Below are 27,213 nucleotides of genomic sequence, written 5' to 3'. Positions count from 1 at the left end.
AGAGGTGCATTCGCCGTCCGTTGTGCTCGCTAAGGTTAGGAAGCTAGGCTAATCAGGATTACTCCACTTTGAAAGAATAGATAGGGCTAGCTCTAATTGCTTCTTCGTCGCTTTTCTCCTGCCCTGTGCGTCGTCTGTTCCGTCCAAATGCTTCCCAAAATTAATCCGGTAAAATCCGCTTGGGTTGCATCATGCTCTCGTCTGCCCGATATCGTTCGTAGCAGTTGAAGTAGAACTTGTTGCAGGGTTACTCGGTACATACCTAAGAAGAATATTTTGACGTGAAAATAAACACACAGAAAGCGGACAAAGGACGGGAGCTTGTCTTGTGTGCCCTTTCTCTGTGCGCGTATGTCGCTCTTCGCGCTGGAGTATTCTTCCTGCGCAGTTCAGTTCATTGTACCTGTTCCGGTCCCATTACGCCACAGTCCCACCTGCGCGTGCAAGCACAGGACACGACAGCCGCGCCATGCGCGCCAAGCACGTGGCAGCCTGCGGCGTCGCGATCGTGTGCGGCGTGCTTGGGCATCTCGCGGTTGTCTCACAAGGGCTGTTAGCTGTGGACGACGGAGATGGAGTTGGAGGCGGTGGCAAGACTGGTCTCCCGGAAGGCAGGGCAACCTCGTCTCTGCTGCGAGGTCTGGTGGCCAGCGTGGTTCCCGTGCTGCAGAGGTCTTTCGCGCACGCCAACGTGTCTGCGACGTGCACCGGGGCCCTCATGGACTTCTCTAGGAGAGTGCTCAGGATGGACATGGCTGCTTGGAGATGTGAGCATGAAAACGAGCTGTGTGCTCCCTGTTTTGCTATACGAGAATTGGCCTCGCGCAAAGATGCCGCGAGTGCACAGTATATGGCTAAGACTAAGTTTACAATCCAGAACAGAAAGTTCAGCAGTCAAGCCAACTCGTTCTTTCCCCCTGAAAGAAGGGAGATCGTTTTCTACGTATGTTTGTTCTCAGCGCTATTTTAGACCAGCACTCGTTTCCCGTTCGGTAACGATGCCTTCGGTTGTTTGTTCCTCTCCCTCTCTTCCCCCCCCCCCTTTCTCTGCTGTCAGTCTCACTGCAGACTCTCTGCTCAGCACTGCTTCAGACCCTCGGCGTTATTTTTACGAACCAGGAGGTTGCCAATGCTGCGAACGAAGGAGCTTTTGAAGTCACTTTTCTTCGTAACAATCCTTTCTGCCGTAAAGTGTGCGCTGGAATATGACATCGCATGATTCACGCTTTTACACCTGCCATAAGTGGGCAGTATTGTTTGCACGGGCGTCTGGGCAACTAACATAGAGTACCCCTAAACCAAGAAGTTATTTTGTGCAATTAGGTATCCAATCCGAGCCAGCAGGTTCGGAATGAAAATTTAAATTCCAAATCGACAACCCAGTTGTTTTCGAGGTTTTCAATTTTATTTGCCGTTGGGATCATCAAGTTATAACTTGATATACCGTATACTAGATATAAATTGATATGCCGAATAGCACCGTATACGGATCTATTCTACAAAGCTGTTTTCACACTTGATATGCCCAGTTGTATATACAGGTTCTAATTTCACAGCTCACTTCCAGAGTGTGAATCTAGTTGTTTCTTCAGAAGACAAGGGGATTTCAGCTGCGTTCTTCTAGGTCGATAGGGAATTGAGCATTGATTCTTAATTTGCGGTCTTCAACTGCAATGAGGATATAAGCTCAATTAGACTTAAGTCCGCTTTTAATTTTGGAGGCTGCAATTAGAATCCGGACAATCATCTCATAAACCTCTCGAACGAATATACTGTCTAATGAGCTCATTCGCAACATAAGAAAACTTTCCCGGCCGTAGGAACTGAAAGAGCGAGTGAATGGACTCCTTGCATGCTACTGCATGGACGTTCGTACTTCGCGGTGTGATCTATCGGGTTAATTACTATAACAAGCGAGGCACTGTGGCGTGTTAAATAAGTTAGGTGTTCCGATCTCTTACAACATCTGAAACAAAATTCCCAATAAAAAAAGTCATTGGTAGCTTCCAAAAGCACAACTGGAACCACACAGCCAAAAAAGAGTGACCAACTACCAACTGGCTCTGATTCTGTTTTCGAAGGTTCAAGTTGGGGAATTTAGACTGCAAGTTCCTTCCTTCCTTCCTTCCTTCCTTCCTTCCTTCCTTCCTTCCTTCCTTCCTTCCTTCCTTCCTTCCTTCCTTCCTTCCTTCCTTCCTTCCTTCCTTCCTTCCTTCCTTCCTTCATTCGTTCCTTCCTTCCTTCCTCCCTCCCTCCCTTCCTTCCTTCCTTCCTTCCTTCCTTCCTCCCTCCCTTCCTTCCTTCCTTCCTCCCTCCCTCCCTCCCTCGCTTCCTTCCTTCCTTTCCTTCCTTCCTTTCTTTTGTTTGTTTCTTTACTACCTTCCTTCTTTTCTTTTATTTCGTTCTCAGTAGTTAGGTTTGGGACACCGAGACAAGGGGCTACTCAATTCCACAACTAGCCTCCCCCTACCTCTCAGTCAATATACTATCACATTTCCCAGCGTACACAGGCTGCTCCATTTCTTAAAAATACATTACGTTATCGAACTATATTTTTGAGTTCAAATTAGATTTTTTTTTATTGTGTCAAGTAATTCCAAGTAAAACTTCCAGTCAGGACTTTCAAATGGATCCAAATCCGCGTTTCGGAGTTCCCCATTGTCGACCAATGGCTTTCTCGGTTTGTTTACAACAATCCTGCCCCGGACTTGGGGCATGAAGTCACAACAGATGTATCACAGCGCACACTGCTTCGCTGTCGAGGACTGCAGCTCAGAACAAATTTATCCTTTATGCAACCACGTGACAATTTGTTTAGTTTTGTCTTTGCTTGTAGCCGCTTTGTTGTGATCGCAGCACCGAATCTAAGCCCTTGTTCCCTACGTGCTTTTGAGATGTCCTCGCGTGCACAGTTCTCGACGCCACGGGCAAGTTCCCGTCGGGCATTCTGGAAGGCACCACCGGTGACCTGGGCGCCTACGACGAGTGCCTAGCGACGAGACTCGAAAACCCCGGTGGTGCCGAAGCGCCTTCGGTCTCCTCGCGAGGCCAGTACTGTAGCGTGTTCTTCAGACCCAAGCAAACCCGAGCCATGGACAGGCTCATCGCCCAGCTCACGCGGTACTCTGTCGTCAAGGTGAGAGCAAAATGCACTTCTTCACGTGAAGTACGCGAGGCTATATAAGTGGGCTCTTGTTCTTTCGTGCTCGCTTAACTTTCAGTTTGTTCAAACTCACGTTTTTGATTCTGTCAACATTATCGGCGTATCAAAAAGGCTCTCCTCAATTGTAATTTCGTATATTTCGAACCAGCGCAGAGTGTAAAGTGCTTCCAGAAAGGCGGTAAACGGAATGGAGCTCCTCTAGAAAGTTTCCCGCGTTGCGGCCTTTGCAGAAGCGGTTCAACCTGACCACCGTGCGCAAGGCCATCAAGAAGGGCAGGATACGCGGCCTCCGCTTCGGGATCTGCGTTCCTTCCGCCTGCTCGCAGGGAGAAGTGGAGGCCATCCTGGGATCGCGTAATCCGGTGTCTTACTTTCTTGGGTGTTTGCAGGAACCTATTAACTCTTTCCTTACCGTGCCCATTCAAATCGTTCAATGTGAACGGTGGCGCAAAATGCCCTATTATCGAGCAATCCGGGCCGCTTCTGGACAAGTAACGCCATTCAGTTGTTGCAAATCTGTACTTCAGCTTCGGAATCGGTTTTTTCGTCAGCCAAATGAGGGGATATTTTTAATTATAAGATATTAATTAACAATGCGAAAATTGATTTAATTAGTGAGTTTGATGTCAGACTAAGTCATTACCATCGACACTTAATTACAATACTAAGTAACAGAGGAGGCAACGGAACTCGAAATGCTTTCGCATTCCCGCACGTAAGGAGACTTCAATGCACCTATTTTTTTCATTAGTTATTTTAAGGTGTTTTCTGTATTACTGCTCTAATAGTGCAGATAATAGAATTGTCTTCTAATGATTCAAATAAATAAATGGAATATAGGTATGTTGCTTACGAAAGAAAAAATCTTTGGCAAAATTTGAGAGACTCGCACAAAAAGTGACAATAATATTAAACATATCTAGTCGGAAAAAGGGGAAATAAAAATCTACATATATATTGCCGCGAATATTTCCAGTGTTTGTTCGTTTTTTCAAATCTGCCGCGACACCACCTTATCGCTTTGTTTGCGACGCAAGACGCGACTAGATTTATCTCGATTGATCGCAGCCAGGCAAAGCTGATTCTACGTTGTTCCAGAATGTTCTAGTAACTTTGCGCCCTTTATCTCGAATGTTCGCTATCAGCTTTAAATTGAGCACGGCCGACAGCGGCGGGCATTCTGTTCGACGACCGCCGAGCACGCTTGTCGCTTCGCCGCCGTCGAGTGATTCAGTCCATTTTAGGTGCAAGTCAGCCCAATAAACAGTTCTTTTAGAAGACCCTTTCGTCCGTCTTCATCGCTGCTTCGACTGCCGTCACCACTACGTGACATCTGGTGGAGGTGCTGGGTAACTTCCATGTTCCGGACGCCCCCTTCAAGTCGTGAACCCAGCCCTGAGCGCTTCACACCCGAGGACGAACCAGCAGCTCAGCGAGCCAGCCGACGTCTCCAGGGAGAGGAGCCTGAGTTCGGGAAACTGCCGGACCGCACCAGACAGCGAAAAGACGCTGCTACCAGCACTGCAACCTCGCCAAAGATGTCGACACCGATCATACTGCAGCAGCCGCGGGTGCCGCCAACTTTCAATGGATCCCTAGGCGAAGACCCTGAAGAATGGTTGGACCAATTTGAGCGCGTGGCGTCATTCAACAAGTGGGATGATGCGGCAAAGATTGGACACGTTTTTTTCTCATTGGATGGCTCCGCACGCACGTGGTACGAAAACTACGAGTCGTCCCTTACGACATGGGAGCTATTCAAGAGAGAACTATTGAAGGTATTCACCAGTGTCGTGAGGAAAGAAAGAGCTGAACGACTCCTCGAGTCCAGGATCCAGCTTCCGAATGAGCCCGTCCGCAGTTACGTCGAGGAGATGAAGCGCCTATTTCGCCGCGCCGATCCCGGGATGACCGAGGAAAAGAAAGTTCAGTTTTTAATGCGTGGCGTAAAAGAACAACTCTTTGCAAGCCTCGTCCGCCAGCCGACAAAAACAGTCGAGGAGTTTATGCAAGAAGCCTGCACGATTGAGAAGACCCTCGACGTTCGAGCTCGGCAGTACAATCGCCCTTCCTCTGCCTGTGCAATCCGTTCGGACACGCCGGCCACCACCAGCGACAGCTTGCGGGAAGTTATCCGCGAAATCGTCCGAGAGGAGCTACGCCGATTACTGCCATCTTCCCCACAGCCACAAGCAGCGACTCTGATGGATGTGGTACGGGAAGAAGTGCAACAGGCACTTGGCACCCCGACGGCCACAGAACCCCAGGCCATGACCTACGCCGCTGCAGTAAGTACTGCTCAGCCCCAGCGACAACCCCCACGTCCTCCCCGAGATGAGCCAATCGTTCCACAACGCCGCCTCCCAGCCCCCGCCCGCCCAGCCTATGACCGACGCTCAAGCCCCAGGAAATGCGACGCCTGGAGGACTTCCGACAACCGGCCGTTGTGCTTCCATTGCGGTGAGGCCGGCCATATTCTTCGTCACTGCCCGTACCGACGTATCGGTCTTCGAGGATTTGCCGTTAACGCCCCACGACCACGCTTCGGACAACGTCCGCACGAAATCGACGAGTACCGGCGTCGAGAAGAGTACACGCCGAACCGCTTTTCGCGCTCACCATCGCCGTCAACCTCGCGCTTTGCGTCGCCACGCCGCAGCTACGCAGCCGCGGTACGAGGAAGGTCGCCCAGCCCCCGTAGGGGAAACTAAAGGCAGCAACCTCTGGAGGTGAGGTTGCTCACGAGCTAAACGCCGAAGATCCTCCACCGACCACGCCCCTTGAAGACGCTGCACCCGCGACGCCGCATGAAGAACCGACACTCGCTGCACCGACGCCGCACACAATGAGAACCTCGACCACGACGCAAGCTACCTTGAAATCGACGCCGCCACCCAGAGGAGCTTCGACCACACGCCCAACCCGTGACTCGCATACGCGACGAAGCCGTGACCCGACGCCGAGAGCGACATGCAATGCAAGAGCCAGGACCTCCGACCTAGAAGTGACTATCGACGGCCGGAAAGTTACCGCTCTAGTCGACACAGGAGCCGATTACTCGGTGATGAATGGAACATTCGCTGCGCAGCTCAGAAAAGTCACAACGGCTTGGGACGGCCCACAAATTCGCACCGCTGGGGGCCACCTCATTACGCCATCAGGACGATGCACAGCGCGAGTGACTGTCAAAGGACATACCTATCCTGCGACCTTTGTTGTGCTACCGCAATGCACCCGCGAAGTGATCTTGGGTATGGATTTCCTTAATGAGCATCAGGCGATCATCGACCTGCGATCCAAGCTGATCACGCTTTCGACATACGAAGCCATCGCTTCGATGAAAACTCGGGAAAATCACGTTGCCCTAAGTGTCCTGGAGGAAGAAGTGAGCGTCCCACCCCGTTCAAGCGTTATCGTGACCGTAGGCGCCACGAAAGCCATAAACACTCAAACCATCATCGAGGGGAACATCCAGTTGCTACTAGACCGAGGAATCAGCATCGCAAGAGGCATCGCACATTTCCGCAATGGCCAGGCCGAAGTACTGCTGACTAACTTCAGCGAAGAATACCGGCATATTAACAGAGGAACGACGATTGCTTTCTACGACGAAATATCTGACGTACGAGATTCCTTCGCCCTCTCCGACCCCTCCGCAGAAGATCCGCCTGACCAAGAGAACTCGCCCACTTTAGACATCAACCCAGCCCTGCACCGGAACAGACAAGACCAGATCCGCAATCTGCTTCAAAACTACAGTGAGTGCTTTTCGACATCGCCGAAGGTGCGACAGACACCAATTGCCAAGCATCGCATTATAACGGATCAACACGTCCGACCTCTCCGTCAAAGCCCCTACCGTGTGTCTCCGCGAGAACGACAAGCCATCCGGGACCAAGTCGAAGAAATGCTTCGCGACGAAGTCATCCAGCCTTCAAACAGCCCATGGGCGGCACCGGTTGTTCTAGTGAGAAAGAAAGACGGCGCACTTCGATTCTGCGTGGATTACCGCCGCTTGAACAACATAACAAAGAAGGACGTCTACCCCCTCCCCCGCATCGACGACACACTGGACCGCCTCTGCAACGCCAAATATTTCTCATCGATGGACCTCAAGAGCGGCTACTGGCAAATTGAGGTCGACGAAAGAGATCGCGAGAAGACAGCATTCATAACTCCGGATGGGCTGTTTGAGTTCAAGGTGATGCCATTTGGTCTCTGTTCCGCACCAGCGACGTTTCAGCGAGTAATGGATACAGTGCTGGCAGGCCTGAAGTGGAAAATTTGTCTGGTATATTTAGATGACGTCGTTGTCTTCGCCTCGAACTTTGAAGAGCACCTCAAAAGACTTCGAACAGTACTAGACGCAATCAAGTCGTCTGGCCTAACCTTGAAAGCAGAGAAATGTCACTTTGCGTACGAAGAGCTGCTGTTTCTAGGCCACATCGTTAGCAAGGAAGGAGTACGCCCAGACTCGCAGAAAACAGCTGCTATTGAACAGTTTCAACCGCCGGCCGATAAGAAAGCAGTGGGCAGATTTCTCGGACTATGCGCATATTACCGGCGATTTGTGAAAAACTTTTCGCGCATCGCCGAGCCCCTGACCCAACTGACGAAGGCAGACGTGCCGTTTAAATGGGAAGCGCCGCAAGCAGCAGCCTTCAAAATACTTCTGCGTCGTTTACAGTCCCCACCGATCCTCGCGCATTTTGATGAAAACGCCGATACTGAAGTTCATACCGACGCAAGCAGCGTGGGACTAGGCGCCGTTCTCGTTCAAAAAAGTGACGGGCTGGAGAAGGTCATCGCATACGCTAGCCGTTCCCTTTCCAAGGCCGAGGCTAACTATTCGACCACTGAGAAGGAGTGCCTTGCCATCATTTGGGCTACATCGAAATTCCGCCCCTACCTCTACGGACGGCCGTTCAAGGTGGTCAGCGACCACCACGCGCTCTGCTGGCTTGCCAATTTGAAGGATCCCTCTGGCCGACTCGCTCGATGGAGTCTGCGTCTCCAGGAGTTTGACGTCACCGTCGTTTACAAGTCCGGACGCAAGCACACTGACGCCGATTGCCTCTCACGAGCCCCTGTAGATGCACCGCCGCTGGACGACGATGAGGACGCCTTCCTGGGACCCATCAGCGCAAGCTCTTTTGCTCAGCAGCAACGCTCGGACCCCAACCTAAAAGGCCTCATCGAGTACCTGGAAGGCAAGGTTTCTTCACCCCCCGCTTCATTCAAGCGAGGACTGTCTTCTTTCTGTGTGCAGAATGAGGTCCTTGTGAAGAAGAACTTTACAGCGAACAAAACAGCCTACCTCCTTGTTGTACCTACTTGTCTCCGCGAAGAAGTTCTACAGGCTTCACACGACGAGCCGACAGCTGGACATCTCGGGTTTACTCGCACCCTCCGCCGCATTCAAGACAAGTATTACTGGCCCCGACTGTCTGCCGATGTCGCACACTATGTGAAAACATGCCGAGATTGTCAGCGACGAAAGACTCCTCCCACACGACCAGCAGGATTTCTGAACCCCATTGAACCTCCCTCAAGACCCTTTCAGCAGATTGGCATGGACTTGCTTGGCCCTTTTCCAACGTCAACATCTGGAAATAAGTGGATCATCATAGCGACCGACTACCTGACCAGCTACGCCGAGGCAAAAGCCCTACCGAACGGAACAGCAGCAGAAGTGGCCAAATTTTTCGTGGAGTGCATTCTTCTTCGACACGGCGCCCCCGATGTGCTCATCACGGACAGAGGAACAGCATTTACGGCGGAACTCACGCAAGCCATCCTGCGCTACAGCCAAACCAGCCACCGGAGGACAACTGCACACCATCCGCAGACCAACGGACTGACCGAGCGCCTGAACAAAACCATCGCCGATATGCTCGCTATGTATGTCGATGCCGAACATAAAACCTGGGATGTCATCCTGCCTTACGTCGTCTTCGCCTACAACACCGCAGTGCAGGAGAACACCCAGATGACGCCTTTTAGGCTCGTCCATGGCAGGGATGCCACGACCACGCTAGACGCCATGCTTCCCAACGTTACAGAAGAAGAGAACGTCGACGTTGCCGCCTACCTTCAACGCGCAGAAGCAGCTCGAAGGCTTGCCCGATTACGGATCAAAGATCAGCAGCGGTCCGACGCCGGACGCTACAACCTACGAAGACGCAACGCGGAATACAAGCCAGGAGACCAAGTCTGGGTGTGGACACCCATTCGCCGCCGTGGATTGAGTGAAAAGCTTTTGCGCCGCTATTTCGGTCCGTACAAGGTTCTTCGTCGGCTGGGTGAACTAGATTATGAAGTCATCCCTGACGCAATGACTGCATCCCAGCGACGCCGCGTACGACCAGAAGTTGTCCATGTAGTCCGTCTGAAGCCGTATTATGCGCGCTAAAGGCCGCTGCATTTCCATGCTCTATTTTCGCAAGATCCGTTTTTTTCCCTTACTAGTCGCATTATTTGTTTTAATGCATCGGGTCGATGCTTCTTTGAGAGGGGAGTAATGCCGCGAATATTTCCAGTGTTTGTTCGTTTTTCAAATCTGCCGCGACACCACCTTATCGCTTTGTTTGCGACGCAAGACGCGACTAGATTTATCTCGATTGATCGCAGCCAGGCAAAGCTGATTCTACGTTGTTCCGGAATGTTCTAGTAACTTTGCGTCCTTTATCTCGAATGTTCGCTATCAGCTTTAAATTGAGCACGGCCGACAGCGGCGGGCATTCTGTTCGACGACCGCCGAGCACGCTTGTCGCTTCGCCGCCGCCGAGTGATTCAGTCCATTTTGGGTGCAAGTCAGCCCAATAAACAGTTCTTTTAGAAGACCCTTTCGTCCGTCTTCATCGCTGCTTCGACTGCCGTCACCACTACGTGACAATATATACGTTTATTGAATTACTATATAAAAATGAGTATACAATGTTATAGAGCATTTCGTACTCAACTTTCAGGTCAGAAAAAAAATATTAAAGGTGCACTGAAGTCTCCTTACGTGAAGAAATGCAAAAGCATTCCAAGTTCCGTTGCCTCCTCATATACTTAGTAATGTAATTATTCACGTATACTAATTATTTAATTTAGCAGTTAATATCAAATAAATTAATTAGTTATAAAGTATTAAGTCATTAGCTGATTTCATTACTATTGTTTATTTTTCGTACAATTCTGTAGGAGTTACTAGTAGTTCATCAATTTCGAGGATTACTTGGAGTAATCATCGAAATTATTTTACCTATTATTTAATTCTTTTTTTTGTTATTCGGTTATTTAGCTTTCCATTTAATCATAATTAATCGGCACAAACCATAATTAGACTCTAACTGGATGAGGGCACGCACTAACCCCATCTCCTGTCCACAGCCCGTGGTGACACATCCTGTCCACGCCACTCATGAGGCAAGAAACGCTTTCGCATTAAAAACTTTACGCACACCACCCTCACATCGCTTGTTTTCCCGCGGTAAGGAAAGAGTTCACGGCATTTGTTTACACCGGTGCCACGAGAATGCAAATGCGGCATGCAGGGTCAAGTTGACAATATGTCCTGCCACATTTATATGCAAGTCGCATGAGAGTTTCGTACGGTCAAACGATAACTCGCACCTTGATTGCGAGCTAGTATTCTGCAGTCATGATAGTGTTTATTTGCGACGGGAACGGTCCTTGCGTATATAATGCACTTCGCTGTGAGCTAGGTTAGCCTGCATAACTGGTTCCTTAATAATGCGATTGCATGAAGCCTCGTCAGGGAAAAAATATGGATGGCATGCTTAGTCATAAAAAAATTAAGTTCTAGCCACTGAACTGATGCGGAGAAAATGCGATAGCATGCTGCTTGCACTCGCCAATCTATTCCAGTTATAATTCCATTCCGCTTCTGAATACGCAAGTGAGCAAAATTTGTCACATTCATTGTAGATATGTCACATTGTGACGTCATGAGACAATTTGATATGGCCGAGTTGGCAGGTGCTCTTGCAAATGGCAGTTGACATGGCTGAGTGCAGATTGGTCGCCGATGTGCGTGACGTCGTGATAACACTTGACATGTCCGAGTTTGCGGGTGCGCTGGAAGCTGGAATGCGCGCTAGCGATGTGACGTGGCCGAGTGCGATGGAGGGCTCGGCGGCAGTTTGCAGCTGTGCTCGGTTGAGTACAGTCTTGTCCGAGAGCTTTGCTTATCAGGTTGCAATTGAGTCAGAGTCAATGCCGCGTGTGCCTGCCACTGTGCAATATCTCCACAAGCGGAGAAGACGATCACGGAAGTATATGCCGCTGAAGATGGAGTATCGGCAGCTGCGCAGGCTCAGCATATGCAACGAGCAGCAATGACGGAGGAAGACAAGCAAGCCGAGCGGACTTCAGTCTTTAATGCTATCGCATTCTCAACACGCAATGTAATTAAGCGCCTTCTAAATTTTTGTGAATTACAGTCTAGCACTCTGCAAAGAAAGCGCATTGATGAAAAGCAGACCTGTAGCATCGATCTGCCCTACATGCTGACAATGCTCCAGAATACACCGTTCTAAGCATAGACGTATATGCAAAAATTCATCGCCGTTTAAGCAAGCAACGTGTCTTCATGTTGTTTTTTGTGCGTTTGGACTGTTGAGGAATGAAAAAAAAAACGGCGCCCTTCAGACGAGCATTCACAGCATAGCTTTTGTGAACTCTTATGCATTTGAATAGCACTTCATTTTTTTAAAGAATTCTCGTGCCATTAAATATATTTTGCATTTTACGCAGTGATGGGTATGGGGAAAATTATGGTCGGCATATTTCGTGCACAGTCGGCCACTCTTTTAAAAGTATCGCGCGAGCGTCGACCGGCCGGCTAGTCAGCGCCTTATCAACGCGCGGAGCGGTGATATCGACGATTCCCCGCTCCACGACTGTCGTCTGCTGGGCTCTTCCAACACGTGCGACACAACCCCTGCGATGGTTAATTCGGTAACGCGCTTCATGGCACAGCAGAGATAGCGAGTACACAACTTGGTTCGATTCAGCAAGCCAGGGAAAGGCCATATACACACAATAAAAAGGGCGTTGTCATTTTTGGCGCGTGTGCAATGCATTTTACGGAAAGATCAAAGCTTGCTACATTCGTGCCATCAGGTCGCACAGCTGCTGATAACTTCTAGTTCACGCTCACATGATAAAGTTGTCACCGCTCTCCAGCGATGGACCACACACCGGCAGGGGTTGTGTCGCACATGTTGGAAGAGCCCAGCAGACGACACTCGGGTGAAGAATTCAGGGCGCATGGGCTTATTCTGGTCGATTTCGCCGCTCCGCACCGTGATAACGCGCTGATTAGCCGGCCGGTCGATGCTCGTGCGATACTTGAATTCTGTCATTCGTACTCTTCAAAATCGCCCCTTGACTGCTTCTTTTTATCGCCGTGTCTTCTTGTGCAGTTACTCAGCTTGTCAGCTTGACTTCAGCAGTGGCAAGCTGCCGAACTGACGACAGAAACGAGCTGAGCGGCACTCAGATTGCTTTCATGTAGGTATACTCACTCATCTGCGTCAGCCCTCGCGCCCTCAGTTTCGCATGTATACTCAATAAGTAATGCTTCGAAATAAATAAGCAGTTTAAACACAGTGTCTGCTTCTACCTTTTCTTTCCCACTGCGCGAGGCTTGGGGAGAAATTGGGGCTAAGGGAGGAGAAAACGTTGGGAGTGGAATTACGGCAGAAAGTTAGAGGGTTGCAAGGTGGCATGAGGGTTGCACTGCCATTCTATAAATAAAACTAGGGAAGACTGGGGGAGAGGGCTTAGAAAAGGTCGCTTCTGCGCGTTTGTATAATACGTATTGCATAAGGTCTGCAATATAAAAGACGTGTCAATTCGTCTTTCTGCTCTTCTTTCTTTCAGAGTTATATACTCCTTTCTAGCATTTCTGGTGCTTCTGGGAACGGCAGTCGACGTGTTGTCAAGGCTGAATAAAGAAGAGCCACTACTGCTGCCAAAGGGCCGGGAAACAGGTAAGGAGCAAGCCATAGCGAGGTGCAAGCGTAAGCGTAAGGCGGAACATACGCTAAGCAGTGACTGTGCACAAATGCCCGGCAGGCTAAGCTTCAGGATTCTCAGGTGTGGTAAAGCCTGAACAGTTGCGTGGAACGTATGTGCCGGAGGCCATGCGTGGATCACTCTACCGAACAGAGAACATAAAGCCACAGAATCGCCCTGTTTCTTTCGTTTTGCTGAAAATAACCGCAAGCGCAAAGCATAACGCGCATGTCCCGTCGTGTAGGCTTAGGGGACGCCGCTAGGTCGTCCTTGTTTACCGTATGCAGTAATCCATTAGTACAGCTTAGCTACTTTCGTTAAAGACTTTTGCCGAAACCGGGAAAAGCTTTGCTTCAAGTAGTTATTCTAAAAAATATAACTGAAAGCAAGTGAGGGTTCCTTAAATGGTTCTAATCGTACGCGCTTCCTAGAGAATCAGGTGTCAGCGTTGGTTTTTAATATAGTGGCTCCCACGATGTGCAGTGCGCTGGACAGACATGCTGATAGCGTTCTCTGCCGTGAACAACACGGAATCCCTGCTGAAGAAGACACCACCCGAGCACGACTGCCTTAAGTGCCTGAATGGGCTGCGTTTCTTCACCGCCCTCTGGGTCATCCTGGGTCACAGCTACAACATCCTAGACCCGCACATATTGGGTGAGTCTGTATCTCTCTGCGCTTTAAAAGACGAAACTGCAGTGCAAAAGCACAAAGCCAATATTGACGTTCTCCAAGTGCGGGTTAGTGTAACGATTCTGCTCGGAGAGCGTGTCACCTTTATTATTTTGGCCTTTTGTCGCCAGCGACGTGAACTGTTTGTTTGTACACACTAACCACAAACGAGCAGAGCCATAACTGTAAAATGTGTGCAGTTATGTCTGTGCTTGTTCGCTGGCGCTGGGAGGCCATGCTCTCACACGGAAAAAAGACCTATAGTTTTATGCCCGCATTTTTGCTTGTATACTGCGTGCGAGCTCAAGCGCGGCCTTGTGATCGGGGCACACTGCCAGTTCCTCATTTTGTTGTTTTTCTTCTTTGTTTAGGAAGAGCTCTCGGAATCTTCGAGATGACGAACGAGTTTTTCTTCTGCATTATTGCGAACGCTTACCCAAGTGTAGAAACCTTTTTTGTCATCAGGTGAGGAGTACGTCACCCGTCGCAAATATTTCATCAATTACGTACTTATCTCTGGCCGCTATCAATGTCGCCAGAATATTTTAATAAATAACTTAAGCCAATATTATTGGCCGATTATATGCCTTGACAAGTGGTACTGAACTTTCATTTTTTCAGCGGCTTTCTTTTGGTGTACCAGATGTATCCGAAGCTTAAAGACGTTCGTTCCAGAATAATAGTCTTGACAGCGGAAATAAGACGTTACATCAGGTGCGTGCGAACTTTTTTTTAGTGATATTTCTTTCCTAGACGGGAAATACACAGTTGGAAGGTGCGTGTGCATGCAAACGAAAATAAGATCGTCATCTTGCCGACACTTGGGTGGCTCACCCCCACGGCCTTCCACCTGACAATGCTGCTAGAAGGTGCAAGTGCCGTCCTGTTGCGTTGGCTACAGGGCCTCGTTCGAGGGGCATTTTGAAGCGAAAACCTTCACTACGCTAGTCAACACCGCGCTTCGTGCGAGCCGGCGTATGTCGGAGCACGAGTGACGTCACGCACAGCGCAGGTGGCCGCCGCCGCGCGCTATGCGTCATCGTTTGACATTCGCCGCAAGCGCGTGCTTATCGCGGAGGCCGACTATATAACAGCTTGCCAAAGAATAGGCGTGCACATTCAACATATAAGGAGAAGAGAGTGATACTACCGATACAAAAATGCTACCACGGGAGTTGGCAGAAAAGGAGCGAAAAAATGAAAGGCTGAAAGCTCAACGAGCGTCCGAGACACCCGAACAACGAGAACAACGTCTCGCTAAATGACGCAGCAAAGTTAAACCGTAAGCATATACATAGGCTAAATCATAAAGCATAACCATAAGCTATACCATAAGCGTCACCGAACCTTTTCGCTTCGAGATATCTAGGCTTAACCTTAGCTAAGCCCCAGCCAATTTTTTTCGCTTCCGTTCTTGAACTGCAGTGCTAAGAGCCGAACTGAGAAACAGGGAAAACAGGGCGAACCAGCGCCTTCCAGCATGACACCTCAGAGAGGCCACATTTTTATTATTTTTTTCCTGATTACTCTTTTTCTCCTTTACCACTGCGAGCTGCCGTCTGTGAAGCCAAGTGCTGATAGCTACCTAACGATATCGACAGCCAGAAGGCACAGCTGTAAAAAAAAATCGGATGGTTCGGGAAAGCAGTCACAGCATACAGTATGACCTCCAAACTGCTCGGAATCGGCGCACATGAATAGAACATGCACAAAAGAAAGATCGGAGCTGCCCCGCCGCGGTGGCTCAGTGGTTAGGGCGCTCGACTACTGATCCGGAGTTCCCGGGCTCGAACCCGACCGCGGCGGCTGCGTTTTTATGGAGGAAAAACGCTAAGGCGCCCGTGTGCTGTGCGATGTCAGTGCACGTTAAAGATCCCCAGGTGGTCGAAATTATTCCGGAGCCCTCCACTACGGCACCTCTGCTTCCTTTCTTCTTTCACTCCCTCCTTTATCCCTTCCCTTACGGCGCGGTTCAGGTGTCCAACGATATATGAGACAGATACTGCGCCATTTCCTTTCCCCCCAAAACCAATTATTATTATTATGCAGTGATGAGGAACGCCGGTCCACTGAGCTGAACGCCGGTCCCGTGGGCTCGTTAATACGCGGTAGTTTTCATCGCACCTCGTAACGGCGTGCAAGCACCGCAGGCCTCGGAGACGAGGTACTGCTGCCGGACTCGGTGGACCGTGCGTCACACGCCGGCCGTGAAGGACAAAGGTCCGTGCATATACGAGTGACATCAAAATCAAAACGTTTTATTTCGTGGTGCTCACTCTTATCTGTCTTCACACTGCCTGTTTTTGTCGAAATAAACACAGACCACGCCGGAGTGGCTGCTCACGCTTTTCACTTTACGCACCTCTATGATGCTTGTGGCATACTGCAACAAGACCTACGTCGGCGTCAAGCGCTGCGTTTACGGGGCCACAGGCTGACCATTCCCGTGGCACTCCTCTTGGGCGTGGTGTTCCTGTTGCCGGCGCTGGTGCGAGGTCCTGCCGCCGACCAGTGGCTGCCGGGCAAGGTGGCCAACTGCTACCAGAGCTGGCCTGCCGTGCTTCTCCACTACAACAACTGGCTCACGCATGTCCGCATTGTAGGTGCCTCAGTGCAGCGTCCTTGTTAACCTGATAGAGCGACCGTGTCCCTTCTCGCAGCAGTACCGCAATTACGGAGATCTAAGTTTGTCGGCGTTGAGACGGCTCTTAAGGCTGAGCTCGAAGCCCAGTGTTGCGCGGAAGAACGCTGCGCATGCCTACTGGACTATGTCTATAATCAAACTAAGCATTCAAAGCGTGTTTTGAGCACCTCTGCCGCGCTTTCTCCAGCTACTCTGGCTGCCTTGGTCGCGATTACTGAATCTTGATTACTGAATCGAAACGACGGCAGTTTTAACCCGATGAATATACGCTCTTTAGGTCTTCGATTATTCCAAACGTATACAAGGGAGCCATTTTGGTAGTCACCTCCCTGTGAACAAAGCCCCTTTTTGGAAAGCGAAACGTCATCTTAACACAACTGGTTAGAGTCCATGTTGTTTCCGGTGTGTCGTTCCGCCCAGTGTTGCCGAATTGTGGGAAAATCAAGTCACTGAGGGAAAAGGGGAAATTTGCACAATAACCCATTGAAAACGTGGGAAATTTTTGTTTCGCTACAGACCAGTGTTCTTAATGTGCTTTCTCTGGGAAATGGGCAGAGATGAAGGGAAAATGCTGTTAACATAGCGGCCTGACTAGTGTCGCGAGAAGAATGTTCGCATGATGTTTCACTTTAATTTGCTGCCTAGCCTTGGATACAGAGCCCTGGCCCATTGAGGTTCATTCAGGCTTCGAGTGCTGCGTCCTTGGATTTCTCCCAGCTATAGTGGCAGTGACTCTTCCATTAATTTCTTCCAACCACTCCCAGCTCTTTTGTCACACCCCCTATGTACGGATGCTGTTGTAAAGGAATTCCCGAAAATTTCTACGGTCTATACAGGAGAGGCTAGAAAGGAAATGGAAGTAGCCGAGCTGGTCCCCGTCCCGACGCAAAAACTAATAAAAACGAAGTGGTGATTGACGATGATGTGATCAAGACCAATCCAGCCCTGATGTTCATTATTAATGGGCTTTGTATTTATTTTATTTCACTTATTCTTATAATTATTATCTTGGTTGTATTCGTTCTAAAATTACTATATGTTGAAAAAATAAATATATATTTGTGGGGGAAAATGGGAAATTTTTAGCCGACAACTGGGAAAAACCACCTGGCCAATTCGGCAAGACTAGTTCGGGCCTGACAAGATTGCGCCACATTCTGGACTCTCCGCTTCACGTCCGAACCACGCTTCAGGTTCTTACTGTGTACGAAAAGAAAAAACTTACTGCGTTTCAGCACTCTATACTACGGCTTATTGAAGCTGCTGCCGCTTCTGCTAATCTTTGAATGTCGGCTAAAATGTTAAATTAAGGACAATGATTCTTCTACCGATTCCTGGAATTCAAGTAGAGGGAATCGGATGTGTACTGGGCAGTTCTTGATAGTCGCAGAGTGAATCCTTCGAGCGCCCGAAAACAGCAGAAAGCAGACGCTCAGTTAAGCGTATATGATGAATACCGTATAGGCACATCCGCCATAGATGGGCCGTTGCTGTGCTAATACCCCTCGACCAAAAATCCGCCGCGGTGGCTCAGTGGTTATGGCGCTCGGCTGCTGGCCCGAAAGACGTGGGTTCGATGCCGGCCGCGGAGGTTGAATTCCGATGGAGGCGAAATTCTAGAGGCTCGTGTATTGTGCGATGCCAGTGCACGTTAAAGAACCCTAGGTGGTCGAAATTTCCGGAGCCCTTCACTACGGCGTCCCTCATAACCAAACCATTCGACCAAAACGAAACGGGAGCTCTGCGTTGGGACCGCAGTGGATTGATTTCAGCGAAAGTAGCAGTTGTGCTGCCTTTCCTTCTCAACTTGACACAGTGTTCGGGCCACCTGTGGTACGTGGCGTGTGACATGCAGATCTTCACTCTGGTCTCCATCCTGTGCGTACTGCTGTCGATGTGAGTGCCCGAGCTTTAGCCTATTCCTGTAGACTTTTTGAACTATTGTATCCATTTACATCTTGCGTTAACTTTTCCTTACTAGTCAGTGTTCCTGTAACGTATTATATTACTTGCGTCACCAGACCTTGAAACGAAAGCTCTAAACGCGGATAATTTAATTATTTCCTCAAAATACAGCATTACGCATGTAGAAAGATCAAAAACTAACTTTGATATTCATAACTGCATTGATTTTTTCTCTTCCTTTTACTTATTTTTTCTAACGGCTTCTGCTTGCACGCGGCAGTGATAGTGGCCCAAGTGGGCCAGTTGACAGGCCAGTGCACTTTTCTCTTGTTTTTTCTTGCAACCACAGAAAACTAGTACTCACGACACGGTAAAGTCCATTAGGGTATTATAAAGGAGCGCATTTTTTCAAAATGTCTAAAGATTCAAAGATACCAAGTGGCAGTAACGAGAAAATTATTACGTGCGGAACAGCCTTAAAAAGTGATAATTAGGAATAACAATTAGTAATATGTCCCTTGTATATTTTACAATGATCTTGAACAAGGCAGGGAAAACGTTGGAGTGCTTGCCAACGTTTTGACAAGGGAACTTGTCTTCGCCTGGGCAACGCATTCATCATTGGCGGGGTTTAATTAGGGTCATCACTCCGAAGACGAAGGCCCGATAAGAGGGAGGAGGGTGTGAGTGTGAATCTTCTCCAGGTATGATGGCTGATAAAGCTGATTAACCGGTTAATCAGCTTTAGCAGCTATCATCTGATTAGCCGTCATCAGCTGATTAACCGGTTAATCAGCTTTAGCAGTCATCATGTCTGGACAAGATTCACCCTCCCCATCCTAACACCATTCCCAATGCACACCCTCCTCCCTCTCATCGGGCCTTCCTCTTCGGAGCGATGACCGTATTTAAACCCCGCCAGTGATGACTGTTTTGCCCAGGCGAAGACAAGTTCCCTTGTCGAAACGTTGGCAAGCACCCCCGAGGTTTTCCCTCCCTTGTTCACTTCGTGATTATCAAGAACCATCCGACAAACCTATCTCTACCATGACAATGATCTTGATACACATAATGTCTCCTGCTGTTAGGAATAGATGCCAGATGAAAGTTGAGCATGATCGCTGGCTTCTCCGTCAGCTGTTCGGGGGCTGCGTGTCGAGGTCCTGGAATTCACCGTGTTCGGCACGCGTTCCTTTCGACCGTTTTCCAGAAACACACGGTTGGGCATTGCTGCCATGGTCTCGTTGTGCGTTGGCTGCAACGCCTTCATCGCCTACTTCACGCACACGGCACAGATCGGGCCTTCGAGAGTCAGCTCGGGCGGAGACGTCTCGTGAGTGTCGATCAAACCATGGCTGCTCATTCTTTTCTTACGGAACGACAGCGAGCCTTAGCAAAACAAGTCTGAAAGAAAGTTTACCGATGTTGTTTCGAGAATGCTCTATCCATTGCTTCATCACATGAACATCTTTCAGGAAAAGAAAATGCGGGCACCTGCCGTTCTGCTGGACATCTTGTCCATGATGAGTTGTCCGTAGTAATACACTTAGCTCATTCACAACAAAAACGCAGGCCTCTAATTCTTTTTTTATTTTTCGATGCAATTTTTTTCCTTACAAACGTTTTCGACGCTCAGAGATAAAATCAGCCGCGAGGAATCTACGGAATCTTCCTGGTCGGTCTAGTTTATAAATTTAAATCCAGAACCGACATACGTAAGTCTATGTCATAGCGCCGTTTTACACTTTCCATTGCGACATCCGTTTTCACACCTCTGCGTTTCGGGGAACCCAGACAAAATATGTAAAGAAATATATTCATTAATGTTCGTCTTGTGTTCTCGTTCTCCTTCACTTAACACATGATAGTGACACCTTAAATGAGGTTTGCAAGCCGGTTTGGTTGGTGACTTGACGGCGTTGTAATGGCGAACAGCGCGAAGTACACACACCGCAAACAAGAGAACACGCACCTCAAGCACATATATAAGTTTGTATCGCTTCTTAACTTGGCTATCTGATATGCGGTACACATCCTACACCTCGCCGGCTATTCTTTTATGAGCAGACTGTTTATATTCATTTCGGAGTCAGAGTGTTAAGACGCCGATTGATTGTTCACTTCCGTGTTTTTGCTTCCGTATAGTAAACGTTAACTCTTGAGTCATTTCTGACGCAGTCTATGCAGTTGCTTAGCTCTGCCATTTTAGCTACTGTCGCGGTCGAGGGGTAATTGATGCTTTTTTTTATTCAAATGTTTCATAACGCTGCGCCTGCGTAGCAGCACTGATTTCTGTTAGCAGACTTCGCTTTCTATTTCTGTAATGCTTTAGCAATGTCCTCTGCAAGGGCATGCTGCAATAGCTGTGATGTGCAGCGTCACAGTTCGTGAAGCTATTGCATGTTTTTCGAGAACGGTGTGCTGTAGCCTTTCAGCGAAACTATACTGGTTGGCATAGGGACACTACAGCTGATCAGACACCAAAGTTACTATTTAAACAATGAGATACCTACCGTGTCCTTTGGTGGAGTTTTCCTTGGCTGACCGTTCGTTGTGCTAGACGGAAAAGGATCTGTAACAATAGGCGCGGTCACGACTGGTATAGGGCCACCCACCATGGCATTGTCTATTGTGGACGTGCTCTAACGCTTCGGTTCCTCCGCAGGTTTGAAGAATGATAAAATTAAATCGTTTTTCTCAATGCTGTGAAAGCTGCTGAAGTCTTTGACGACGCGACGTGTTGCAACTTGCTAGCATTTGACACGGGTCAGTACGAAACTTCTGTAATGGGTCGTACAAGAGTTCGCCACATTTATTACGCAAATATTTTATGAGCTCTGTCATATAGCTTGTGTCTGGTGTGCCACAGTCGTAGCTCTTTGTAATGTAGCCCCTATTAGATGCGGATTGATTAACACTGTGGCGCAGCAAGATGATGCAGGCACTGGATCTGATCCACCAGCGGCCGTACCCTCACGTCGGCTCGTACGTCGTCGGAGCTCTGACGGCATTCGCTTTTCTTCGCTTCAGGAACGCGCGTATCGGCAAGGTAAGTGCACTCGCTGAAGTTTTTAGCAAAGGAAACCCTGGCGTTCGTGAAGATAATGAAATCTGCGAGTTTATCTCGCACCTAGACAGTGAATATAGCTTACAACACCCAGAGAGCTGGAGCAGGATTCGTTCTCGCATAACAAGCATCCGACTACATCTTTGTATACTGTTATCCACAAGGCTAACAAGAACAGCTGCGTTTCTTGTGTCCTATAACATGCAAACCATTATCGGCGTTGCCGGCTTTAAAAAAAACTGGCAGTGAAGAGCTCGCCAGTTTAGATTGGGTTCACAATGAATGCTATTTTTAAAATGCTGTTTTTGGCACTTCAGAAGAAATATTAAGAACATTTCTGTGCAGACAATCACCTAATTTCTCGGCAGGAAACCTCGTTTTAGGCTCCCTTCTTTATATTGTCTCACTGTAACGGCCCAAGCAAGGCAAGGATCTAAGCAGAGCCGCTTGAAACGACATATGGATGACACGGGCAAGTCGACCGTATCCTCTGCGCGGCTTCTCAGCTTGACCACGCTTCGCTTTCAATGGCACTCAACCAGGGGATTGATTTAAGTTTATCTACGCATGCAGATGGCGCAGCTGGCGCTGTGGTCCTTCTCGGTGGCAGCCTGCTTGTACGGCGTGTTCGGCGCTTTCAAGTGGCAGAAAGGCGCCGCTCCCACGGGCGCTGACGTCGTCTTCTACAACGGAATGCACCGCACGCTCTTCGCCATGGGCGTCGCCTGGGTCCTCTACGCATGTGCGTCGGGACACGCAGGTCAGAGGCCCTTCACGGTCCGCAAAAAACAAACACATGCACCATGCCGTGGCTGCCACCTATCAAGGAGGCTCAATATAACGGAGAAACATAGAACAGATGTAATAGAATGACAGTGAACATTGTTAGATTGCATTTTTTTGCCGGCTGACGATCTCACTGACTTGCTGTTTTTGATGCACAACCAATACTGGTGTAATGGCGGCAGGGACAACAACGACATTTTTGCAGTGAAATATTTCCCCGCACACATTCATTGCAGTATATAGTTTGTATAGCGGTAGTTCGGCTGATACTAATGGCAGATTACGTCACTGGGCACATGCGTACTAATCGCGAGATTTTGGAGAAAATCGGAAGGGGCCTGGTAAGTGTTTTCGATGCTACTATATAATGTTGAATTCGAGGTTGTTGCGGATTACGAGTGAGAATATAGCCCTGCAATAAACTTCGCTACTTACTCTGCTGTAGCAGCCCTTTAGATAAACATGAGACAGATACACTATGCTCAGTTCACATCTTTCACGCACTCGCAAGGTCTCACTGTCCAGATTTCTTGGACATAATTTTTAATTTTGAGGCAACTGTGCAACCTTGTAAGAGGCTGTTATGAAGATATTGATGGGAATGGTCTAGCCTTGCGATGCGTGGCAAGGTCATGCTTTTAAAGTTTTTAAAGATCCGTCCGACGTTCCCAGTCTATTCAAATTTAATACTGCGGACGTCGCTGTAGGCCGATGGCTGAAGTGAGGGCCCACGTATGTCCGTCATGCAGCTTGCTACGCGTACATGGAGCTCAACCTTCGCGACTTTCGAGGAACTCCAAAGAGAAGTTCGCCCACCCTTACACCACCACCACACTCCCACAAATGACATATATCGGCATCGTTACGCCCGTTTTCGCGAATACCCGTGTCACCTGCACCGGGTTGCAAGCAAGCGACAGCGGCAGGCGACGCGACCCAGCAGAGATACGCATTCGCTCGATGCGTTCACTACTTCGCGCTTAGTAAGCAGTTCCGAAGTCTGTCACCTTGATCTGCTCGTTGTTTAAGCAGCCAGTTACCACTAATAGCATTTTCGCCGTCTGCGCTTCTGCATCGGCCTTTGAAGCGTGAATATATGCATTGGGGATCGGGAGCTTACACGGAACAACATGCACCTCACCGCACAGAACAATCTGTGAGAAATCAACGTTATGCTAGCTCCTTTTACCGGCACTCAGAACAAATAGGATGTCCATCACCTAACTTCTTAGATTCTATATTACAGTCATAGGAAAACGAATGTCGAATCTAAATTCATCTGAGGCTTGCGCTGGTACAGCGGCGATGAGCCGGCCGGCGAGCCTGCCGAGGCGAAGATGAGCTCTACCACAATGCATGGGGGAACGACCGGAATGCAGAAGCGCGAATAATCCGCTAAGGAAGCGCCCAGCCCGGAGCCTTATCTTCTCGCGAAAGTTCGCGTACGTAAAGTTTAAACCCACGCGAGTTCGATGCTTTAGCGCAAGCCGAACGGACCCACTCAAATGTCGTCACACGTGAGCATAGCTGTGGCACGCGCCGTGACTCAACTTCGACCGGAGAACACTGCTCGCCAAAAGAAAAGCCTCAACGTTCATGAAGCAGACCTCGGCACACGACAGAAAATAACTTATGCTTCGTATATTTGCACGCAAATAGCCAGGAGCAGCTTTGCATTCACACGCTGCAACCAAAGACGTGTGCGATATCCGCCAGCTCCATCGCGACTAAAACCACTGGCATGCACAAAGAATCCACCATAATGAGCGCACGCGATTATGTTGTGACGTAATAAAACACACGCAGCGTTCTCAAAAATCTATCTTATCGGCGTCTTTGCCGCCGGTTGCGCGCGGCGCTGTCACTCGTATTGCAAGCGGCGGCGGCGGCGGCGGCGGTAAGGCGACGTGAGGCCAGCACAGTTGTGTATTCGCTCGGTGCCTTAGCACTCCGCCTTTGTAAACAGCCTCCTGATGTGTCACCTCGTTGAGCTCGTAATTTAAGTTATAACCAGCATTTGTTGTGGTGGAAATTGTGCACAGACCACTGATGCCCAAAGGCATGCTTGCAGGAGTCGAGCCCTTGTAAACGAAACATTCATCTTGCATGCCCTGCAGAGCACAGATTCTGGTATAAAAATACAAGAGTTCTGCTGGTACTACGTAGGAAATATCATATGCTAGCTCTTTTTGACTGGAGAATAGAATGCTCATGTTTAGAATTTTAAGAACGTGTCTCACAGCCCTGACGAAAGCAATAGCATGTCAATATTTTGACGCCTACGGTTACTGGCACCACGGCGATGACCAAGCCGACGTTCCTGCCGAGGCGAAGGCCTGCCCCAGCACAATACACCGAGGAGGAGCAACCGCAAGGCCTGAAGCGTGTGTGAGCCACTTCCGGGCAAACACCGACGTTTTTGCGGGGAAAACGAGAAAATTGCCCTGCTCGCAGCTTGTCCTCACGGATGAAGTTTAACCTCCGCGGATTCGTGCTTACCGCAAGCTCAAGAGCCCCCTCTCAGCCATCGCCGTAAATGAGTACCTGGAGCACTGATGGAGCATCCACTCAACTTCGGCTGGGGAATAGCGGCTCGTCGCATGGAAACAAGCTTCTTCCAAGCTTACGAAGCGGATTTCGGCTCAGGGCAGAAAAGCGCACATTTTGGCGCGAAAATGGGAGTCATTTTGCACTTGGCATACTGCAACGAAACAAAGGGCGACAACCTGTGAAACCGGATGCATGGTGTTTGTCATGCGCATAGCATAACAATTAATTGCTGCTCTCTCTAAGTACGCGCGCCAAACTCCACTCGCCCCATTCCGGGGAGTGATCGTAAATATTATTGAAGCAACTTAACGTATAACTATACATCCTCGTAGTTGGTGAACCAAAGAAGCTCAACGAGACGTACAGTCTTGGTCAAAATTCTTAAGGCCACAGCTTTAAGCTGGAGCGAAATGAATGCCCCTAGAATGCTCCATGTAGCTAATCATTCAAAGCCGGCATTTGTGGTGGTGCGCAGACCACTGATGCAAAACGGCATACTTGCAGGGGTCGAGCCCTTGTAAACGAGAAACCTTCTGCTAGCATTTCAAGGTCATTCGGTGTTTAACAGTGTCGTAATGGCTCTGTTATGCGGCTGAAGTGAAAAGCTTTTGGCCTTAAGACTTTTGACCAAGACTGTATCTTTAGCCACAGCCTTTGAAGCTTGTCCCGCGCTCGCACCGAGTAATTAATGCTCCCATTGAAAACCAATGGGGTGCGTTTTTGACAAACTACAAGCGTCCCGAGGAGATGCCTGCGGATATATTGATTGTTATGATGAAATCTTTTGATATGCTAAAAAATTCCCGTTGAAAAAGAGGGCTTATCCAGAACTTCTCGGTGCGTCACACTTTGCTGCTGTTCTCCTTGACGCAGGGCTGGTGAACCGATTCCTTGCGTGGGAGGCGTTCGTGCCGCTCGGCCGGCTGACCTTCTCTGTCTACCTCGTGCACTTCTTTGTGCTAGTCGCTACGCCCGGAATGGCACGCGAGAGAATCTACATCGCCCACTGGTTTCTGGTGAGCCCCCAACTGCTATTGATGGAACTTAATAGATGTATGCGGCTCTTCAATTATCTTGAAAAAAAGTCGTTTCGAGACTACAGTCATCGCTTAGGACGAACGTCATGACTGTGCTGTATCTTGGTCATTTAATGTTTGAAAGTTTCAACTGAGATTAGCTGCCACTTTTTTGCGCAAACTTAACGAGATCGACAATATATTTGTTGTCTTTTGCGCGCCCACAGCAAGAGCGGGAAAGGACCAAGAGAACCGCAGAACCGTTCGATTCATACCGCAGAACCGTTTGATTCGTACCGGCACAAATTTTGTTCTCGCTGACTAATCATCGACGAGATCCTGTCAGTATTCTGGATGTAATGCATTCGAACTGCACTCTTCTGCACCTGCGCCTTCCACACACATTCGTTGGCTATGCTCTAAATTGACTCCGATTAAAGGCTGAGATTATAGAAATTCCTGAGCTCACTGTAAAGGTTGCTTTGCAAAATCTCCCCATAATTTTTTCCCAGCACTGCGCAAGCTACAGTACTCAGTTTTAGCTTGAGAGCTCATATTTGTTGATATAGACGCGACGTACCATGATCTCAATAAGTCAAGAGCTTGTCAAATGGCGAGGTCTGTAAATCAACTTAATTTAGTTGGAATCGATTTCACTAGTGTAAAGGTGAAAAATAAAACAAAAAGCAGCCCAGCAGCCAACTTTGTTAAACAGCTGTCTGTCTGCAGAAACGAAAGGCCTCGATGTGGCTTTCAGGGAGTAACGATGAGCCAATCTGCTCTCACAACCCACACCTGCAGGTCCGCGGATTTCTGGGCAACACGGTGCTCAGCTACCTGTTCGGCTGGCTCTTCTACCTGGTCTGCGAGAAGCCCTTCTCGAACATCGAGCGCTCCTGCTTCACCCGTCTCCTCCGCCCGAGCGGCCGAGCAGATGCGAGCGGTGCCGACGAGTCGTCCTCGTCATCCCTGGTTGTGCTCACCGCCAACAGGAAAAACGAGCTACTCGACGACGCGGCCGCACCGAACAAGGCGCAGACTGAAGCCTCGTCTGGCATCGCCAACCCGGACTACGGGGGCTGCTGCCGAGACGCACCTTAGTCGAGTAGTCCAATCAAAAAAGAACGGTTATTTGATAACTCGCGGGGCAGTTCATTGCTCTCTGACGCTAGGACAGGGGCTCTGAGAGCAAAAACGAATAGGTCCAGATTTGAAGAAATGGATATTTTGTGCTCCGCTTGTAGAAAACACAGAATGTCCGAGGTGCATGAGCCGATGCGCAAACACGTGGAACAAAGCAAGACAATGGTCGCCTTTGGTCGCAAAGACGTAAGTGGCATGTTTTCTGTAAAAAAAAAAAAGCAGCACAGAGTATCAGAAC

General features: G+C 49.1%; 1 protein-coding gene across 1 annotated transcript; it reads left to right on the top strand.

Annotated features, from left to right (window-relative positions):
• The first annotated feature begins 436 nt into the window (after nucleotides 1-436).
• On the top strand, nucleotides 437-27,213 carry LOC144118913 (nose resistant to fluoxetine protein 6-like). Its single transcript, XM_077651690.1, has 15 exons — nucleotides 437-767; nucleotides 2,913-3,136; nucleotides 3,394-3,517; nucleotides 12,598-12,685; nucleotides 13,058-13,167; nucleotides 13,676-13,849; nucleotides 14,236-14,329; nucleotides 14,486-14,578; nucleotides 16,298-16,463; nucleotides 18,325-18,404; nucleotides 19,624-19,746; nucleotides 21,342-21,462; nucleotides 22,054-22,240; nucleotides 25,690-25,832; nucleotides 26,634-27,213. Exons 1-15 carry the CDS (start codon nucleotides 470-472, stop codon nucleotides 26,931-26,933), a joined length of 2,325 nt encoding a protein of 774 aa, XP_077507816.1. The 5' UTR covers nucleotides 437-469; the 3' UTR covers nucleotides 26,934-27,213.

The sequence above is a fragment of the Amblyomma americanum genome, chromosome 2 (genome assembly GCF_052857255.1).
Source record: "Amblyomma americanum isolate KBUSLIRL-KWMA chromosome 2, ASM5285725v1, whole genome shotgun sequence".
In the NCBI taxonomy this organism is placed as follows: Eukaryota; Metazoa; Arthropoda; class Arachnida; order Ixodida; family Ixodidae; genus Amblyomma; species Amblyomma americanum.
Note: the sequence above shows the minus strand (reverse complement) of the source record. Positions and strands in the feature narration are given on the sequence as shown.